Source organism: Mya arenaria, chromosome 10 (genome assembly GCF_026914265.1).
Source record: "Mya arenaria isolate MELC-2E11 chromosome 10, ASM2691426v1".
Taxonomy (NCBI): domain Eukaryota; kingdom Metazoa; phylum Mollusca; class Bivalvia; order Myida; family Myidae; genus Mya; species Mya arenaria.
Window position 1 is genome coordinate 34,463,440 of NC_069131.1, and position 20,525 is coordinate 34,483,964.

The 20,525-nt window shown below is 32.6% G+C and overlaps 1 protein-coding gene across 3 annotated transcripts; it reads left to right on the top strand.

Annotated features, from left to right (window-relative positions):
* The first annotated feature begins 693 nt into the window (after positions 1-693).
* On the top strand, positions 694-11,714 carry LOC128206918 (multiple epidermal growth factor-like domains protein 10). Of its 3 annotated transcripts, XM_052909656.1 has the most exons (6): positions 694-949; positions 3,284-4,288; positions 8,363-8,498; positions 8,992-9,047; positions 9,287-9,441; positions 11,189-11,714. In XM_052909656.1, exons 1-6 carry the CDS (start codon positions 904-906, stop codon positions 11,210-11,212), a joined length of 1,422 nt encoding a protein of 473 aa, XP_052765616.1. In that variant the 5' UTR covers positions 694-903; the 3' UTR covers positions 11,213-11,714. The 3 variants fall into 3 exon arrangements, with proteins under 3 accessions (XP_052765616.1, XP_052765617.1, XP_052765618.1); XM_052909657.1 differs by lacking the exon at positions 9,287-9,441; XM_052909658.1 differs by lacking the exon at positions 3,284-4,288.
* Positions 11,715-20,525: the final 8,811 nt, after the last annotated feature.

Genomic DNA, 20,525 nt, shown 5'->3' on the forward strand with positions numbered 1-20,525 from the left:
GTTTGTAACGCCAAGTTTAACCCATATACGTTTCAATAGCAGAACTGGGCACAGCCTAAAATGTATTTGTACCATGAACATAAAGTTCATCTTTAATACAAAAGCATATTATATATTATATATACATGTATACTCCATTCATTCATTTATATTCCATCAATGTATTTGCATAGACAAAATAACAGTTATATACGAGAACGCACTTAACATTTAATACATTTAAAAAAAATGTAAGCTCTAGATATGTTATGCATTATAATTGAAAGCATTAAAATGTTTTTTAAAGCGTGCTTGCATTTATGGGTCTAGACTATACTGAAGTTGCATAAGTCATACTTGCTAAAGAAGTTAGAAAATCAGTGCTCTCCCTTTTTAGCAGCATTTGCCCCTCAACGTTCAAGGTCACTCACTGGATGGGACGTAAAGTTTACATTTTATTCTACTAACGTATAGTTACTGCGTTATGCGCATGCAAACAAACGCTAAGAAATCGTTGTGTTTAACTCTTAAGAACTTGAATGTTTCCTGTCTAAAAGACGAACTATATTTTAACTGTTTTCAATATATTTAATGCAGCAAAATAGCTTGCTTAATGACGCATTTCCTGAACTTCTTGAATTATGTGTGTATCAAATTACAACTTGAGACAGTTCCTGAATGTGTGGATGTGCTGTACAATGATTAACACTCGTAACTAATTCACGTCCCGGTGTGTGCGCAATTTGTAAGCGAACAATGTGTTTATGAACAATGATGTTTCAGACAATGTGGCTATACATTTGAGAAGCAAGAAGTGAGGTTTTGTAATTGCTATTAGTTTGGCAGAATAAAGGAAATGACGGAATTCAAATGATAGAATAACAAGATGAATGGTTATAGTTGCGTTTCATTTATAACTTTACCATGGGTATTGTGCTGGTTCTTTGTCTGATATTTGTTCAAACTCAGAGTAAGTATTTATTTAATTTGTTTTCATTTTCAGTATTTAAATCAGATTGAATAAACTAAAATGCGATTCTTTTTATCATATATTTATATTGACTGACGAACCACAGGGGGTCACTACAATTATGGAAAACATTTTAAGCTACATTCTGCTTTTTGAAAGTAACAGTATCTAGTTAATGTTTTTTCGAAGTTTTATTTTCTTGCACAATGCGACTATATTTACTCGTTGGATTATGTTATTCATATTAAACACTCACCAATACTAACCGAATATACTATGAGGACAAGTTTTAACTATATAGATTAGTTAATTATAAACATAGCATCGGGTTGTCTCAGAATTTCGTAGACTCTTCTCATAAGTTTTGTTTCAACGGATGGATTTACTTGTTATTAATGTTATAAAATCATTAGTCTTTATGAAATAAGATTGCTGTAAAGTTGGTTGAGTTGCATTCATGCAAAACATATAAAACGTTTCTATTGAAACCTTGTAACGTCCCCCGGGGGGAAAGCAAGTTTACGTTATTTATACAAGCAATGTATTCTATATATACAAATACATATTTCCCCTTTGTGTGTTTTGCGCAATTTCGTCTGCCGCCAATGACTTCATATCATGTTATTTTAATGTTTGTAACAGTTTAATGTACAGGAAAACTGTAAATACGATCACATTTATCTAAATTAGACTTATGAAGATATGACGTCAAGTAGCGATGTGAAACAACGGGCAGTAATTCAGTTTTGTGAAACGCCTGCAGAGAAGTTTAATATAATGAAAAGATCTGGCAAGAATGAAGGCAGACCTCTGGTGTTAAAGTGGCATGCACGATTTAACGACGGGCGTCAGTCTATCGGAGACGACGAGCGTTGTTGCCGTTCCCTGAATGTGGAATAAACGAGAGAGTTAAAGGTGGGTACCGAGGCTACTGTCTACCGAACTTAAAACCAAATGAATGTCGTCTTCTATATAGTTTTAAGATTGATATGACAATAATGAAAATAATCCCTGGATTGTATCAAGACCTGGTTATGGCAGCATGAACACGAATCCAAACAACAAGCTACCGTTTGGAAGACAACTAACACTCTACCACCGAAGAAAGTGAGTGTTTTGAAGTCGGGTGGAAAACACATGTTTGCTTTTATAGATAGGCGATGGATGATTCTTTTTCATCAGGTGCCCTATGGACAGACCGTCAATGCGGCATACTATTCCGAGGTATTACGGTTAAATCAATTAAAATCCGCAACATTAAACACGACTGTTCAGGAAGGTTTATTAAATGTTTAATGTGGAAAATTGCGTGTGTATTTGTTAAAAAGATAAACAGTGCGCAACAACTTGATCCATAGTTTATAGAATATTTTATAAAACATTAATGAACGCTTTACAGAAGAAGCGCCCGAATTTCAATCCGTGTGATCTTATTTCACACCAAGACAATGCACCTGCCAACACAACAACATCAACCCAGCTTTTTTCGAAGTTCACGGTTATCTGAGACTAAGCAACCCACCATACAGTCCAGACTGGACGTTGAAATTCCGATGAAAAAGCAGGCAGCTATTTCTCAATTTGAAAGTGAATTGCATAAGGTACCGACAGTAAATGGATATTGCGCCACTATGAATGTTAAACTTGGCGGTGTTTCATCGAGAACAAATGACCGAATAACATAAAAAAAATATAAGAATGTAACGGGCGCCAGAGCGTCATTAGCAGCTTTGTTTAAATCAATGTTTAACAAACAATATTTATTTTTGATTTTTTTTTTAATTTTATGAGATGTAAAAAACAAGTACTAACTTTGTATCTGTATAATTAATTGTTCATTTCGTTATATATCATAACAGATAAAAACTCCTCGAACGTCTGAGACACCCCTCGTTTATACAAACAAAAATATAGAAATATCTTTTATCCAACACTTATGCAATCAGATATATGATATCATCCGTTATTTTTTCTATCACATATCTGATATAATTATGATTGCTACTAGTTTTGAATTTAATTGTCGTAGTAGCATTTGTACACACACTGAGTGAGTGTCAAGGCTGTAGCTGCTGCAACGGAAACCGGAACAAATGAAATGTCTACACATGGAAGTGCAATTATGGGTGTCAAAATGGATATTAGGGTGATAATTTATCAAAAATGCAAAAACACCACTTGCGAAAAGTAACTTTACATATAATAAACGTATATAAAAATAACTATAGAAAGAAATCTTATCCAGCACGCATGCAATCAAATAATACTCCGTACATCTTTCGTTCACATGTCTAATAGAAGTGTTGCTTCTAGTTTTGATTTATATTGTCATAGTTTCATTGGCAACAACTCCAAGTGAGTGTGAGAGCTGTGGTTGCTGCTTCGGACGCTGGAACAAATGTGATCTTTACGATGGGAAGTGCAATTATAGGTGCCTAAATGGATATTGGAGTGATATGTGTAACAAAAAATGCAAACACCCTAACTGCAAACGATGCGCACGTTATGATGGCTCTGATTGCTTAGAGTGTAAGACGGGTTTTTATAGTACAAATTGTGGACATACATGTCCTGAAGGGTGTGAGGGAAATGATTGCGAAAAAGAGTATGGATCATGCACATCATGCATACGGGGATTTTATGGAGAGCATTGTAACATATCTTGTCCGACATCATGTCGAGAATGTGACCGAGATGGGTTATGTTCCGAATGCAACCGTGGATTTACAAACGCAAAAAAACAGTGTACATGTAGAACAGATATTTGCGCGAATTCTGAAAATTGCGGCTCATGCACAAATACTTCATATCTTGCAATTAAAAATGAGTGCTGCATGTGTAATCTTGAAAATTGTGCGTCCTGTGCAAAGCTTTTTGATATCATAAATTTCAAAATTTGCAAACGCGGATATTTCGTACATGGAAATGGATATTGTAAAACTTGCAATTCACAATGCGTAGATAATAAATGCAATTCTGCTTCGGGAAGATGTCTTCATGGATGTATTACTGGATATTGGAACAACACATGTGACAAGGAGTGTGAACCAGAATGCTTATCTTGCAATCAAGCTGATGGATCGTGCACACAATGCAAGAAAAATACAACATATGGACCCAAATGTAGACTGGAATGCAGCACTTCATGTAAACATTCCATGTGTGACATTGATGGACATTGTACTAATGGATGCATTTCAAAAAGGTTTGGAAAACAATGTGAAAACAAGTGTGAAGAGTATTGTAAACGAAAGGACAACACAACACTTTGTTCTGAAATAACAGGAATGTGTTTATACGGCTGCGTTAATGGATACAGGGGAAGATATTGTCCTAAAGGTAAACAGGCTTTATGTTTTAATATACTTTCTATATATTATTATTAACTTTTGAATGTTTTTAACGTGGTTTGATTTCTAGGTACTTAACGTTTTGGAGTGCAAAACTTATTCAAATGTTCTTGCAAAATAGTACAGTTCCTGAGTGCATTTTGTTTTGTCCAAAGCGTTTGTTGGTATATTTGTGCTGGGGGATGTCTGAAGTTTATTTTAAGACAACATCCAAAATAGCAAACGAACGGTCTTATAATTTGTATAAAAACTATTTAACAAAAACATGTATTGACTTAAATACTTGTAGCTAGTTATGCACATATGTGAAGCTTTACCCATTAAGGTCGCAATAGGTCAATGTCAATGTCATTTCAAGGTCAGATTGTGAAAAAGTGCTAAAACATTTGTTATGTTTCTCTTATTCTTTTAGTCATTTACCAACTAATACAATTTTTCAATATAAAGCATAGTTTAATATGTTATAAACACTTCCCATCAGACATATAAAGCAGAAGGAGGCATGTTTTGTTCTAGTAAGATGTACCGGCCAATTACGTACCTCCACCTTATATCGATTTTTGCTGAAAACTTATTAATTGTTATATTTATTAAACAAGCAATATTCTTTTTTTAAAGTTTTAAGTATTTCAATTTTCTATATATATATATATATATATATACATGGAATTTTAAACTCCTCAAAAAGGAATGACTTGTGGTCATATATCATTTCTGAAGCATTTAAATTGTCAACTTTTTGGAACATTTCAAGGTTGTATACCACCTGTATGTTCAATACCTAATAGGAATTAATAGTTGATTGATAATCCGTGGATTTTTGGGAAGAGTTGCATAAATAAGAACAAGTTATTGCAAAAGTAGTTGGTAAAGTTTGTATTATGCAACTGGTGTCATATATTTGCCAATATGTGGTGAGGACCGAGAAATTCAAAATGGCGTCCTAAATGGCCGCCATATTTTGCCAATTCAGTAAAAATGTTATATTTGAATGCGACAAGTTTTAACAGATCAACAGATGAGGGTGAATATTTACATGGATACTACTTCCCCATCAATAATTTCATTAACATTAACATTGGCCACTTTCAGATTAAGTCTAAGGTCAGTTCGAGGTTAAAATACGAAATATTTATACACTCATATAATTCGGACATTCCCAAACACAAATATATCAGTAAGCGCTAGAGACAAAAACATTCACACAAATACTTTTCTAGGGGCTACAAAGACAAATTACCTGTTGTTATCTTTATTCTATGCATGTTTGCCACAATAAACACATGTTAAGATACTAGCCACTAACTCTACTCATTACATATATTTACATTCGCCTAGTTATTTATAGATGAAACCTAACGTTTATATTGTTTTACACGCAATGAGTTACGACGTCATTGATTTCTTCAATATTGTTTGGATTTTAGCGCGACGTCACTTAACTAGTCATATACGACGTTACACAAATCAGCTGTTCTTTTATACGTCTTTTTACGTATGTTTTCGGTAACATTTATTTCAGAACATATACCAAGTTGTAGAAGATATTGGTAATTCTGAACCGTAATGAATAATTATTTATAATGTAAATATAACATGGATGGCAAGGAGTACCCGAGTACTTTATCACTACTCGAATAGTCGGGAAAAAATGTTTATTATTCACGAAATACACGATATTAACAGTACTGGCGCCTTGCCAACAAGGCAATGTACGGTCCCCATAGTCCCCTCTAGGTTCACAATTGATCCTAATAATTAAATGACAGTTTGTTTAGGAGATGGACCGCTATCAAAACTATGTTGTTTATCAATTAGTTTTAACCAAACAATGCACGTTGACGAGCGAACTGGGAACACCAGTTACGAGCATTGATTCTTTAATGGGCGTATTTTTGCAATGGTCATCAAAATTAATTGTTGGATATCTTAAATTTGGAATAATGAATAATAATGATGTTAACAACAAACTCACAGTATGACGAAATACCCTTAGACATAATATTTTGTAGAGTAAACAACTGAACATATATCACAGTAGATTTTAGTCTACAGCTTTGAATGGCGAGCAGCCGACAGCAAATCGTGTAAATGTACGCTTTTGTCGAGTGAGCATATACTGGTGGCACTACAAACAGGAAATTGTTCAATTTTACGTAGTGCTAGTTTTTCGTTTGTGCTTTTTTTATTTGGATACATGTACTTTGTATTTTGAAGTTTAATGTATGCTATTAAATTTAATTTCGTTCAATCTAATTTTGAGTTTTGTTCATCATACACAACGTCGGACTTGAAAGGTGAAAATGGCAAATATATACTTACATGAACTTGTCTCTCCCGAAAACCAATTCAAGTTTTCCGAGCTATCGTGTACCCGAGTACTTGATCGGAAAATTGTTTGTGTACTCGAGTACTAATTTCTCTACTCGTTGCCATCCCTATAATATAACTATTTATCGCATTATTCATTGCGTTTATGTTGTATGAACGCAGTAGAGCAAGCGAGCAAATGACGAAAAAGGGCTGGCGCGCTTCATGGAATTTGCTACTGCGTTCACGTTCATTCCACATAAACACAAGAAAAAATGTGATCAATCCTTAAATAAATGCATCATTTGCAACATACACTAAAAACATAATTGTCGAAATAGAATGATTTCTTGTCTATATTTTGATGTGTATTATTTATAATTCTGCTACATATTGTAGGTATTGATAAACAATTAGTTATATGACGATAAATAGGGTCATTTATTTGCGCTGCATATGTTTTGAAATAGCGTCAAACCTTCAAAAACATTGGTGGGTTGAAAAGACAATAGGCACGAGCATTGTTTATAACTTGGTTTGGTGGAAAGAAAACCGAGCAAAACGCCTTTCTTGGATTCGATCCATTTCCCAGAACAACTTAGGTTGGTTAATTGAAAGAAAACCAAAACGTGCATTAACGACAACAATCTGTTAAACAAACCGGCCTTACAATAAGTCTACTTTATTATATAGTTATTTACAACTTATTTTTTTATTTAATGTATTGAAAAAAGGAACTTTGTTTGTCTGTTTTGATTTATCATAGTTTAATTAACAAACGTATGTTACCTAATGGTATATAATGGGTGTGGCAAAGGTGTGATGATACACACTTAAGACGAATGGGTACCATTTTTGCTGTTGCCTTTTAAATAAGGTAGCGCACCCCTAATGACCATCATTTCAAAATATAATCAGCTTCATAATTTATAATGTGTATCGTGTCCTGATTTCAAAAACAAAATTTAAAATAAATTTACCGTCAAATAACAATTTTATTTAAACTTGGATTACCCTACCCCCATTTTAGATTTTTTTTTTTATAAAAACGGCATCACCCTAAACAAGAAAATCCTTTGTTTCATTTATTTTCAACATTTTGGTAATAATTTAGTATTAGAGTAACGAAAATATATTTGCTTTTAGAAATAATACATTATTGATTAAGACATCAACAAATATAAACTAACTGTACTGAAATAGCCAAATGGTATTACAATTTTAACCCACTGTTTTGACGCATGCAAATTGTAACCTTGATGTTTAAAAGCAAAGTTAACAAGTTCTAGAAATACTCAGAACATGTTCCTCATTATTAATTAACTTTAAGGTTTGGAACAATATGCAAAACTAATCAGAATGTTTTAACGTCTGGTTTATAACATAAGGGTTTGAAATTCACAACCACCTATTTCATTTGTGACTGCAAATAAGAATATATATATATATATAACATATTCAAAGAAGCTTTTGTTTATGTTTAGAAATGAAATTAATTACTTTTTAAAGAAAATGCTGTATAAACTTTTGTAATAAAATGCTACTGAAAGAAAAAGAAAAACTGAAAAGTAAAATGTTCCTGGATCGAAACGAACCGCTACAGTGAAAACCTCATAAGATTAGTAGTCCTGTGCTTAACCACAAAGGCTAAAGCATTGAAATTGAAGAGTTTCAAGTGGAGGTTTTCATTAGGGGTGTGCTACCGTAAATATATTATTGTAACTTAAGTGTATATTTCTATGTTGATCTGCAGACATTGGCAATACAGGCAAAGACAATACAAGTGAAAAACAGACAACATTGTCAGCAGCACTTGGATGGGTTTTTGGTGGATTCATTGTGGGGATTATACTAATTGCAATCCTTGCAATGATTTGGTTTCGTAAAAGGTTCGTAACAGTTATGTCAAAATAATCAACTTGAAATGTTTTATCTCGGTGAATAAAAAACTGCTTGGATAAAAAAGAATGATTAGTGAAATCTATAACCTGCTTTCCTAAATAATTCAAGATAGCAAAAATGCATAATTAATTTGAATGTCGTTGAATTGAATGACTCCTTGTATGAACCATATAAAGTAACATAGCCCTTATCAACCCTTTTTTCAAAATATTTGTATCATAGCTTACAGCAGGATTGATATGTCCTTTAACGAGCACGGTTTTGTTCACAAAAAAATCATTTTTGCCGTGTATATTACTGACGAAAAATGCGTGAAAAAACCAAGCGTATAAAAATATATTTTATATCAATGACCCAAGATTTTTACGGCAATATTACGGCGCTTGGCAGTACGATATGGAACCAACCCAGATGTTTACGGTGGTAATGCAAATGATGTTTAATCTTAGTAAGCAATAATTGTCCAATGATGTATTTCAGGAGAAGGTCAAACGCAAAACACCATGATATACATAGCAACGATTCATTTCAAGATGGTAAGTAATTCAATACATTTGTATCATTTTGATTGATTTGTAATTTGGAGCTGTCTATGTTAAACTACTATCTTTGTTTTGGGCACAAAAATAGATATACAAGAAACGCACACTCCAACAAACACACAGTACCTATCAGTATATCATTCATAAAAAAGAACTGTGTTCGTTTACAGTCAATACGTTGGCTTTATTTGTATAATTCTAAGCATGAACTTATGTATGTTTCAATACATTAGCCCGAAGAGATTATGACGCACTGAATACTAATCTGCGTGAAATTGAACTCAACGATGTTAGGTATGAAACTCTTGAAGTAACAGATGTTCGTTTGATGGACCAAACAACTGATTATTCAAACGTCTCTTCAAACGCAAATGTCAGCATTGCATACGTAAGGAACACTTATTTTATGTATATGCATGCGAGTAATAATGTGCGCAAATGCGCTGCCTCTACGGGCTTGAAGTTGCCGGAATCCATTTAATTAAAGTGTATTCCATAACTTAGTGAAACATGCCAGGAGTGGAAGGGAAACGTAATAATTCTTATGCAAATGTTAATGCAACTTGGAAGTATTTCTCCTCATTTTAAATAACAAGCAGCTCTGCTGCAGTGGAAAATTCATTTAATATTTACACAAACATGTGCAAATGCTTGTGTTAATATCAAATGAATTGTCCACTTAGCCCAAAACCATTCTAAACACTCTTGCAAAAGGTTAAATATAAAAATAATGTGTTTGGATTAAAATGGAATATACATATACTGCTTACATTAACTTACCGATACAGACCGATACAGCAGAAACATATAAACATGCGTTTCTTAAACCTTTACTTATTTAAAATGATAATAGAATTTAACATAATATATACATCATAATAACAGTCAAATGAAGGAAATGAACTCAATTTTAATTCGTAAATGTTTAAAATGATTTTGCTGAATCCAGGTACAAAGTTCTTTTTTAGAAATTGTACAGTGAAATATTCATGTATACATGTATTCGTTTTAAATAAAGATCATCTAGAGTGATTAATGCGGGTTTTTTACAACTAGTGAAAATCAAATTTGTACGAATACGTTCACGGATTTTTAAAGCCCAGTAAGTTTCGGTAATGTTAACTTATCGAAGTGTTTGTATACTAAAACGACTTCTCTTAACTGTTTTGACATTTTGACACCAATTATTATTACAAACCGTCGTAATAACATGAAAAAAACCCTGAAAGTACATTCTTAATTTGGCATGCAAAAAGTCACTATTAAGTGACTTTTGTAAAGGCCAATTATGTTTTCGTAATGTAAACTTATCAAAGTGTTTTTGTATACAAATAATGTCTCTTAAAATTTTGTAACCCTCGGGATGATAATTTAATACATTCACATACAAATATATTAATAAGGCATCGCGTGGCCCTAGGAGTTTAATCAGACATTATCTGAGCCTTTATCGTAGTAATTTACTTTGATACGTATATACTTCTTAACTTCTGTCGATTATTTAACCAATTGAACATTCAAACAAGAATCAAGCCAAATATCACTACAGTTAGCTGAGCTTATAAAGCAATACTTTATATTAACGGCTGGATGTCGATCATTAACTGTAATATTGAGCAAAATTAAGTAACATGTTTAACAAAATGGAGTAAAATTTCAGGATGAATACAACTCAACCCTACGTTTGACAAGAGTGTATTTAAAACTTAAAGATTGAGAGAAGTATTAGAACATATGGTATAATCTAAAAAATAGAAATAGCCATATCGGTGAAATGAAAAGCTGCAAACCTTGAACAACCATTATTTTCTTATGCACTGGAATAATATAATCAAGATAATTTTGGGCAGTTACTTTCAATGGTGTCTATAAAACTTTGCCTATCAGCGGGCCTTTCTTTTCATTTATGATTTTCCTAAGCAAAATAATATGTTTCCATATATAAAATCCTCGAATCCACGATTTTGATTCGGTAAACACATGCCCTGTACTTCTTTCTATAAATTAATTTTTAAAAAATAAGCCAAGCTCAAGATACAATGTGCTTACACTGGGCAATGTTGTACATATTTATAACTGAACTTATGTCCGGCATAGTTTGAATTTCCATTTTTAAGCATAATTTTTAATTTCAGGAAAACGTTTTTGGTGGACTTTAGTCATATATTATTAATCCAGACTATTCATCAATGGACATCGTTTTCAAAGGGGATGACAGCAATTTTCATTAGTCGATAGTCAAAAAAGATGCAAAAGACAACTGTTTAAGCTTACATGCTGTATGGAAGTAACAACAAATATTGCTGCGGAGTTAGTGTAAATATGTTTTGTTTTTTCAATATAAATAAAATATTTGTATGTATAAGCTCGTTAATGGTTGCATGCAATGTAATGTTTTATCAAAATTATAAAAAATGACGATTAAATAAACATACATTTTGTTCCAGTTATAAAGTGTTCCAAATATAAAACAAACTCAAACGCTTTCCTATTGTTTTAATTCTAAGTCTTTAAAAAAACCGTCCTAGTATTTAAACTATACATTATGTTGCCATTTTTCATTCATTACAAAAGACATATCTATAGCTTAATTCATTGTTTCATGTACGTTTGAGAAATGTTGTTACAATCATTAAGAATACATGTACCATGTACACATTACACAAGTATCACATCGTCTTGCATTGTATTTTAGTTTGTAACTGTAAATAAATATTTTTAAACCCATATGTTATATTGCCATCATTCTTCCATTGTGTCCGTTACAAAAGTCACACACCGATAAACCAAACACTATATAATAAGTTTCAAATGACTAATGAACACGAAGAACACTAAAAGAGTGGATTATTGACCGCCTACATCAATATACACAACCGTCGGATTATGACGATTGTTCTGGAGCTGACTTTGAATTGAATGAAAGAAAATACGAGTTTTAGTAATGAGAAATTATTAATTCCTTGACATTCATGGGTGTCATATAATTCAATAAGTCAATGTGCTCGAATAGAACTATAATTCGTGTCGTAACGGATAAATAAATCGGAATTTACCATACGATTACGATAAAAAATATAAAATATCCAGCAGCATAAATTTTCATGTACATTTTTGGATTTCCGATATATTACGTTTCAGATCTACATTTTAACGCAAGCTATATGGACGTATTTTGGTTCAAAAGAAATATTGTATCTTCCTTTTATATAAGTATTTTTTTAAGTAACACAGGGGCCAGTTTTGTAAAAGGATATTTTGAGTAAGTGGATACAAACTTGCAATAATATTGTTATTTGCAATCTCATTGAGTAAATTAAAAGCTTGAATTTAACCTCCAAGACAATTTGTTAACATTTTTAACAATTTTGTATACCTTTTTAATTATGTCAGTGGTATGTTGATACGTTTTATGTCTCTAGTTCAGTGTAAGTTAGACCTGAACGGTGTACCACTTAACAGGGTCATCGTTAAAAAGGTTGGCAACTGTATCCATCGTATGCTTGAATCTTAGCCAGTTTTAATTTTGAAAACAAGAATGAAAATGATTCAATCGACATTTGTCCACCACTTAGGTTCCTATAATTCAAAAATAGTAGTTAAGACTAAGGTGTTTAATAAAACTGACCACTTGCTTTGCATCACAACTGGTATAAACACGTGTCGTAAATCTTAATAATTAACATTTTAAAATCAGAATGAAAATCGTACAATTTAATGTAACACTAGGAGGATGTTATTTTTCGATTAAAATATTACATAACGTTGTAGTGTACATGATGCAAATATGACTCATTTGCTATTATTAAGCTATTAACTGATAATTGGTATACAGTGAATATCAGCTTTGTATTTCATTGCGTGTACTTATTTTGACTAAATTTGATGTCTGACTCTAGTATTAGAAATAGTTACAACTAAATGTTCACCACTTACTTTACCGTGGACAATAATATTTCCCGATTATCATTGTTTGCTGCAAATATATATGTATATACTAAACTACTGTGCGTGTGTCCGTGTGTTTTCGAAACGATCAATAAGGCAATACTATTATCCAATGGCCAAGCAGCTAGAATATTTCGGCCGATTCTGGGCAATGTCATTGCAACAGGAAATGGAGACGATTGTCATGGTGACCATCTTGGTGGAGGGTGTGGTATGGTGGTGTATTACAATGGAGCATGTGACCTTCTATGATAAGGAGTGTTGTGGGTAAGACTTTGAAGAAGATAATATAAGATAATATTTTCTTCAAAGTATGTTTAGGTCATTGTTCAATGAATTGACAATTACTTAACTTGAACTATTAACGAACATTTATGAAAAATATATTGTACTTGAAAAGACTTCTTAATAATTATGTCAAAAAAAAATGTTTGAAATAAAACGATATCTTGTAAAGTAAAACTGCAATCAAACTACAGAGACAAGTAAGTAAAAAAATACCCTACTCAAAGGCATAAAGGAAACACCTTACACACACTAAACGCATGAAACATAAAGCACAATATTAAAACATAACATATCACTTTTTCAGAGCTTCAAAACAAAAAAGTGCTTTTGGGTTGCGCAAACATTGTTTGATGATCAGGAAACAGTTCGTGAATCGTTACATTGGTGGCATATCGGAAAAAACCAACATTAAATAAATAGTTCACTGGCTGGATATTCTAATATTTGTTTTCATATCAAACTCCACGAAACCATTATTATGAAATAACGTCATTATACGTATACGTTTAATACATAATTAGTGTAATACGTTCTAACCTGACGTAAATGATGAAACAGCGTTGTTAATTCTTCACGCCATATATTAATTACAGTGTAGTTTTTTTCTAGACATTATTCAACATCAAACTCTTAAGTTTATACATGTAAGGAAACTAAGTTTTGCAATGAATAACCACTTAATGTGTAATTTGTAATATCCTCCTTATCGCATACTGTTTGTTCTTTTATTTCCTGCTCCTTATATTGTTTGCTGCAGGACAATTAAACAAAGAAGACGCGTGTGTAGTCTGTGCGATCAAAAAGCAAGACTTTTTGTCCCAAATTAAGGAAAAGCCGATTTATTTATTTTATTTTCAAAATCGATACGTATTTTTAATATTGTCCTTACATTTAAAAAACAAATATGTGTTTTCTAGTATAAAATAAATGTAAGAAACGACAGCAATAACACCAACAAACAACAGCAGCACCCACTCAACCACCACTACCACACTTCAGCAACAACAGCAACGCAAACAACATGTTTAATGCATGTTCGAAATACCATCACAATCATAAAAGTATTATGTCTTCGTTAGTTCATAGGAAAGATGCTACAATGCACATTACGAATATTTGAACCCGGATACAAAATTCAATGTTTCTAGGCTGGCAGAACACTTTGCTGCCTTCAACAAAAATGTTGAAGACGTATCATAATCATCACAGCTTAAAGGATTGGTGCTGTTGCACTTTCTGTGTTAACCAAAACATGTAAGCCCCTATTAACATTTAAATTGTTAATACGTGTTATTATTTTATCTACCCTTGTACCTTTGATATCGCAATATATCTAGTATCTCTGATTGTTTAAAGTTATATACTGACGTTAGTAATACAAACAAATGAGAAAGGCCAGAGCGTCAATTTAATCTTCAACGCTATTTGCAATATTTAAACGACCTATTTCCGTTGTGACAGGATCTGTGCTGGACAGAGCGGTGATTGTTGAGTTGTCTCGACATTATTTGTAACAAAGTGTCAACATAATGATATCATTGTGGTCAATGTGAAGAGGAAAGTCAGAGCTAGAAGATTGCTTGTAATTCCAAATAAGGCTAATCTAAAACTTCCTGTTTTTTGTATGAATTTGCTTATTAATAGAGTTGTATCACAATGATACAATGTAAACCACAAGGACAAAAACAGCAGCAAAACAATTAACAATGAGCTTGTAAAGAGTGACAAGGTTGAGGGGGTAAAATACACTGAACGAGAGACGCAATTAAAATCTGAATGTTGAATACGGATATCAATGAATTATACATACACTAAACATAAACAAGAATAAAGAGTTTTGACCCTTTATTGTTTTAGTCAAATATTATGTCTGTTTTGTTGTACTAAAAAGATGTTACGTCGTTGTTGTAGGGTCCAAATGGCATGTTTGTTATAACGTTTATATGTCAAATGAACTCAATTGCTCTCATCAGATGAAGACTAGTTCAGATCGAAAAGCGAAATGCCATACTAGTTTTTTACCAAATTTAACCTGCCAGAAATCTCCAGAATTATTTAAAATGTTTGGTTTGCATATGTTCATTGGTACTTTCGACAAACCACTGTTAAATTTAAATTGCCATTTTATTATAGTTATTCTCAATGTTTGTAAAAAAATTCAGGTAAAAGTTAAAAAGGAAATATATTTATATATCACACCTTACATAAATGTGTCCCTTCTTTGTTAGTGTATATATACAGTCGATCGGTCAGTATATCACTGTATTTTTATCAAAAATTCTACGTCAGCGGTCCAGATCATATTTTTGACCGGTTCGCCAAAAATGTAATATGGACCACTTTCGTCATACACCTGGTAAGTGCGGCTTGCTATTTTTACAACGGAAAATTTGTCGTAAGTAAACATTATTAGCTTTGTTAAATAAAACACTTCTAAAGCGCATTAAAAATATTGAATGTTAAAATAAAATGTTCGGTATAATATAAGGAATATTTACACTCCACTTCGGGCCATATGGCATTATAAGGACTGGCCAGTCAGTCCCCGAAGGCGAATAGACCTTGGCTAACGCCAAGTCCAAAAACACTAACTGGCTGGTCCTTATATCGTCATATAACCCTCAGTGGTGTAAAATATTTCTTAAACACTATGTTTTTGTATCGAGCGGGCGTGTGTTATTGCTGTTCGAGATTGAGTTCCGAATAATGATCATTGCAACATAAAACAACATATTTTGTTTCCAAAATATATGCCCCATATGTAAAGCAAAATATACGTACAGTGTTTGGAGTTCTTAAAGTGTTATGTCTGAAACAAAATACATTCATTACGCGGTATACCAGTTGGTATCTTGACGAAAACACTTGTACATGATAACCTGATTTAAATGAGCCGTTTCTTCAATACCTGCTTTATCAATATATTAATGTCAGAACAAATATTTGTCATTGAACTATTTATGATGTTGTATACTTAACTTATTTGCAGACGAAATCTTCATACATTAAGTTTGCTTGACAGGTGTCGGCCTTTTCCTCTTATTAGTGGGCTATGCGTTATATTTGTAGTACTTTGAATAAATTTGATTGTTATTGTCATATATACGTCACATATACGTATGGGTGTTCGTTGTTCTCTATATAATGATTGATACAATAAAACCTTAAGAAGCTAAAATGCCCAAAAAAGAAGAATTCTGCGAATGGATTGTATCATGCTTGAAACATTTATCTTAGAACTACTATTACAAGAGCAATATGACTACAATATCTGGCCAAGTTACTTTAAAAGCACTATTTTAAATATGGATAAGATTAGTTAATACGGTCAACTTTTGATGAAGAGGACAACTGCACGATATTACAGGCTAGGTACATAACGCGTTTTAAGTGAATGCCATGCAAGGACGCTCATAAGTCTGCAAGGAAGTTGCAAACTATGAAAATCAAATGAATAAAGAATATGAACACGCACCCCTACGTTTTTCGCGTCGAACACAATGAGTGAGCAACAGCCGTTAAAGTTGTCGAATGAAGATTTTATATAAAAAAAATATTTATCTTGTTGTTGTTGTTGTAGCTTTCACTTAGCTGTTTTATTTTCTGAAATGCGCATACGCAGGTTTGCACACAAAATAATTACTGAAACTTTAAATACTTCGATGATTAGCAAATTAAAGACAAACCAATGCAACATACAACTTACTAACAAGTGGTCACACGGAGAATATACATATCTGCACTTATTTCCGTTGATAAAGGACAGTTTTTAAGAGTTTATCAAATAAATATTTTCATAATGCTTGATGCAATAAACGTTCTACTTTTCTATATAATTTTACGCTAAAACTTTTAATTGAAAATTACCCAGCTTAACAGAAGTGTAAGTAAAGATTGGCCATTATTCACACAGACATCGAAAACAATTTCAGGTAGTAATATTCTTCTCTAAATTAGCATATTAACGTTGTGGTAATGACGTGTTTCTCTTGTACATGGACGTTTTGCTTTGTTGCATTGTCCGTGGCAGTTTGACTATTGATGGTTATTTGGCCGTTTAGCAAATCAGCTTCTTGATAATATAAGTAACTTTTCAACTCAACCAATCAGCGGCGTTGACATTTGTTCTGACTTGGTAGACTAATAAGGGTTATTAGCGTGTCCATTGGTACTCCCACGGTGAAGGTTCGGGACAACATCGGTAAGCAAATCGAGCGATAATGGTTAAACGTAGTAAATCGCGACCACATAGTGGACGGTATTTGCATAAATCTTGCCTACTGCTGTATATGATTTATTTTAGATCTGGAAGGGCGACAAATCTGTTATATTGTTCAATTTGGTCGTTACAGTAGGACAATCTTTTTATTCAAACTGAAGAGAAGTACTAGGAAATATTTGTGTCTTCAAAATAAATAGCGTCTGATTCTTTGTCACTATACAGTATGAATGATAATAAATGAAGAAACAAAACGTTTTATACGCATTGCTTCCCATCGCGCACGGTTTTTACCATGCGAAGAGCTAAAGCTACGGTTAAGTTACGATTCTAGTTTGATCTGCTACGACAATCAATAACGCTGACACCACACCCCATACGTTTGTACGAGTTGCTTCTCAGGTAGAGTACATATTAACAAACTACCACAAGACCCAGACAACTAATACTATTGCAAAATCTCTTGAACTAGCTAAGATAATTATCGTAGTAGAATGCACCTTAGAGTAATGACAAGCCAGATAAAATTGGTGAAACATTTGACCAAACATCATTATAAACCTGAACAAAGTACAATCAAATCTTAATTTGGTAATATAACGTCGTGGAGGTATAGGGATCAAACGGCATGCTAAGTACATGTATCTAATGATTACTAGTTAAATGTAATTAACAAAAACACCCCAGCATCATAAACTATAACACCAATATACTTCAAGCATGTTTGCTTAGTTTAACTTAATGAAACTTATTGAATGAATTATGTTTATACCTGGCTGAATACTGTAACAAATACTTTAACGCCTACTTGACACTTTTTAAATCAAAGTATTCTTAAACATTACACAAAAAACTTATTACGTATACCAACTGTTTTTAACACCTATAGCTAAAGGGAAATAATATTGTTAAATATATAAATATGCTATGATATTCTTGTATTGATTTGTTCCCCTGACACAACTTTTCATGCATTTGTTTTGCGTTGAACGTTTGCTGCTATGTGTTTTGCCCGGTGTCCATTTATTACCAATTAAACAATGGACATGACTTAAACAGGTATACCAATACTGAAGTAAAAATTCTCGAAGTTCGTTATGATTTTATCTTATATTTAAGCACAAGAGTATCATCACGATATCTAAAACCAAACAATTTAATGATTCCAACAAATGGTTGGGCAGAGAAACTCAATGAATTGCTTAACAGTGACGGATACACATACAAGAATACATGTTGAATAGATTGATATTTATACGTTTATAAAACATTCTCACTGACATGGGCTAAAAGTGATCTTTTATGGAACTCATGATTTATGCTTTTATTGTTTTAATTAAAATTATATTAGCAGAAACGTAGGATTGATATCTAGACGAAAAGTAAAGTAATCCTTCGGTACAATTCACACCATACAATCATAACAAAGTTCTAAGATTGTGATAATTACTTGAGTACTTATTCCGCAGCGTATATCAAAATACAAACGTCTGCATCTGATATAAACATGTTAACATTCCTTTTTGTATGTTAATATAACCATAATAACTATGATGTTGTTTTTGAATAGCAACTTTTCCTGACACAAGTGAGTTATGAAAACGTAAACGGTGTATTATAATGTTGAAATGGAACATGACTAGCCTCGGTAAAGGGTGTCTTGTTGCAGACCTCTACAAAACTGTACCCGCATAGTCATGAAACATCCAGAAAGCCGAGTTTGTGCAAATAAAAGTTTAGTGATTGGAGCAGATTTGATTTGTAATAGGCGGCTTTAGGCTAATATTAGCGTGTTGTTTAGGTGTCTAGTCTGGGCAAGTTTTTTTTTGTGGAAATGGGATATTCCAAGTTGACCTCGTGGACCTCGTGATATAAAATGCACAGCAGGTTACACTATGACGTGAAATACATTTAACTGGAGTGACCCCTGTGACAGAGCTTTACACAGTTGCACTTTCAAGAACCCGTAGTGTAGGAATGGCCAATGACCTAGCAATATTTATATTAACTTATACTCGGGGTTGTGAAGAAACGTATAGTCTAAAATATCTTTTACGAATGTTAACAAAAATACTTTCTATGCATTGTATCCACTTCCAATATATGAATATGCTGCCTTTGAAGCATTATACAATTATAAGGCATTGTGGCAATAACTGTTTGAGTTTGTAAGCCTTAGGATTTGAAAAAAGTGGATGTTCATTAGTTCTCACTTGATATGATGAGTTTGGTCGGTATTCATAAAACATCAAAGTCATTTCCTTACTTAAATCACTTTCCTGAACAATTGCATAGTCAAATTAAAATATCTTAATAAAAGTTTGTTTCCAATAAGGTTTGAACTTTGTTTTAAGTGTTATGAGAAATATTGTAGTTTAGATATTGTGAAGTTAGTGTATATAATGACCAGTGAGAAACTTAACTTAGGAACATGGCTTTAGTGCGGAAATGACACAAAACAAACAAATGTTCTTTGGTGTATGTCAAAGAAAATAAAGCATTAAATCAAACATATAACACCGAGTCAAATCGTGACGAGGTGAAGTGGTGAAGGTAACGTTTGTTCGTGGTGGAATAACGTTTGATCGTGGTGGTAAAGACCAGATAAGTTCATTTAATAATAATTAATTGATCAAAACCAGGCAGTTACTGATTGGTCTTTTTTGTAAAAATGTAAATAAATAGGAGAACAAGTGTATGAATAACTGGAGGAAAGCTGTTAATCAAATTAAGATAACATATTAACATGCAAATAAGGCTAGTTGAAAAAAAGTATCACGAATAACAGTATTTCGTTCGATATTTCATTTAGATATACCAGCTTTAAACATACTAGTGTATGGGAGAGCACTGCTATTAAAATTAAATATTTTCTAGTTGTTGTCATTGCCTATTAAAGCTTTTACGTTTCTGTTTTATGTTTTCACTTGTTATTTCTTATTTCAGTCGTGTACTTGACACACTTGGCACATCTTGGTAATATTATATTAACACAGGTGTGTCATTTATATCATGAG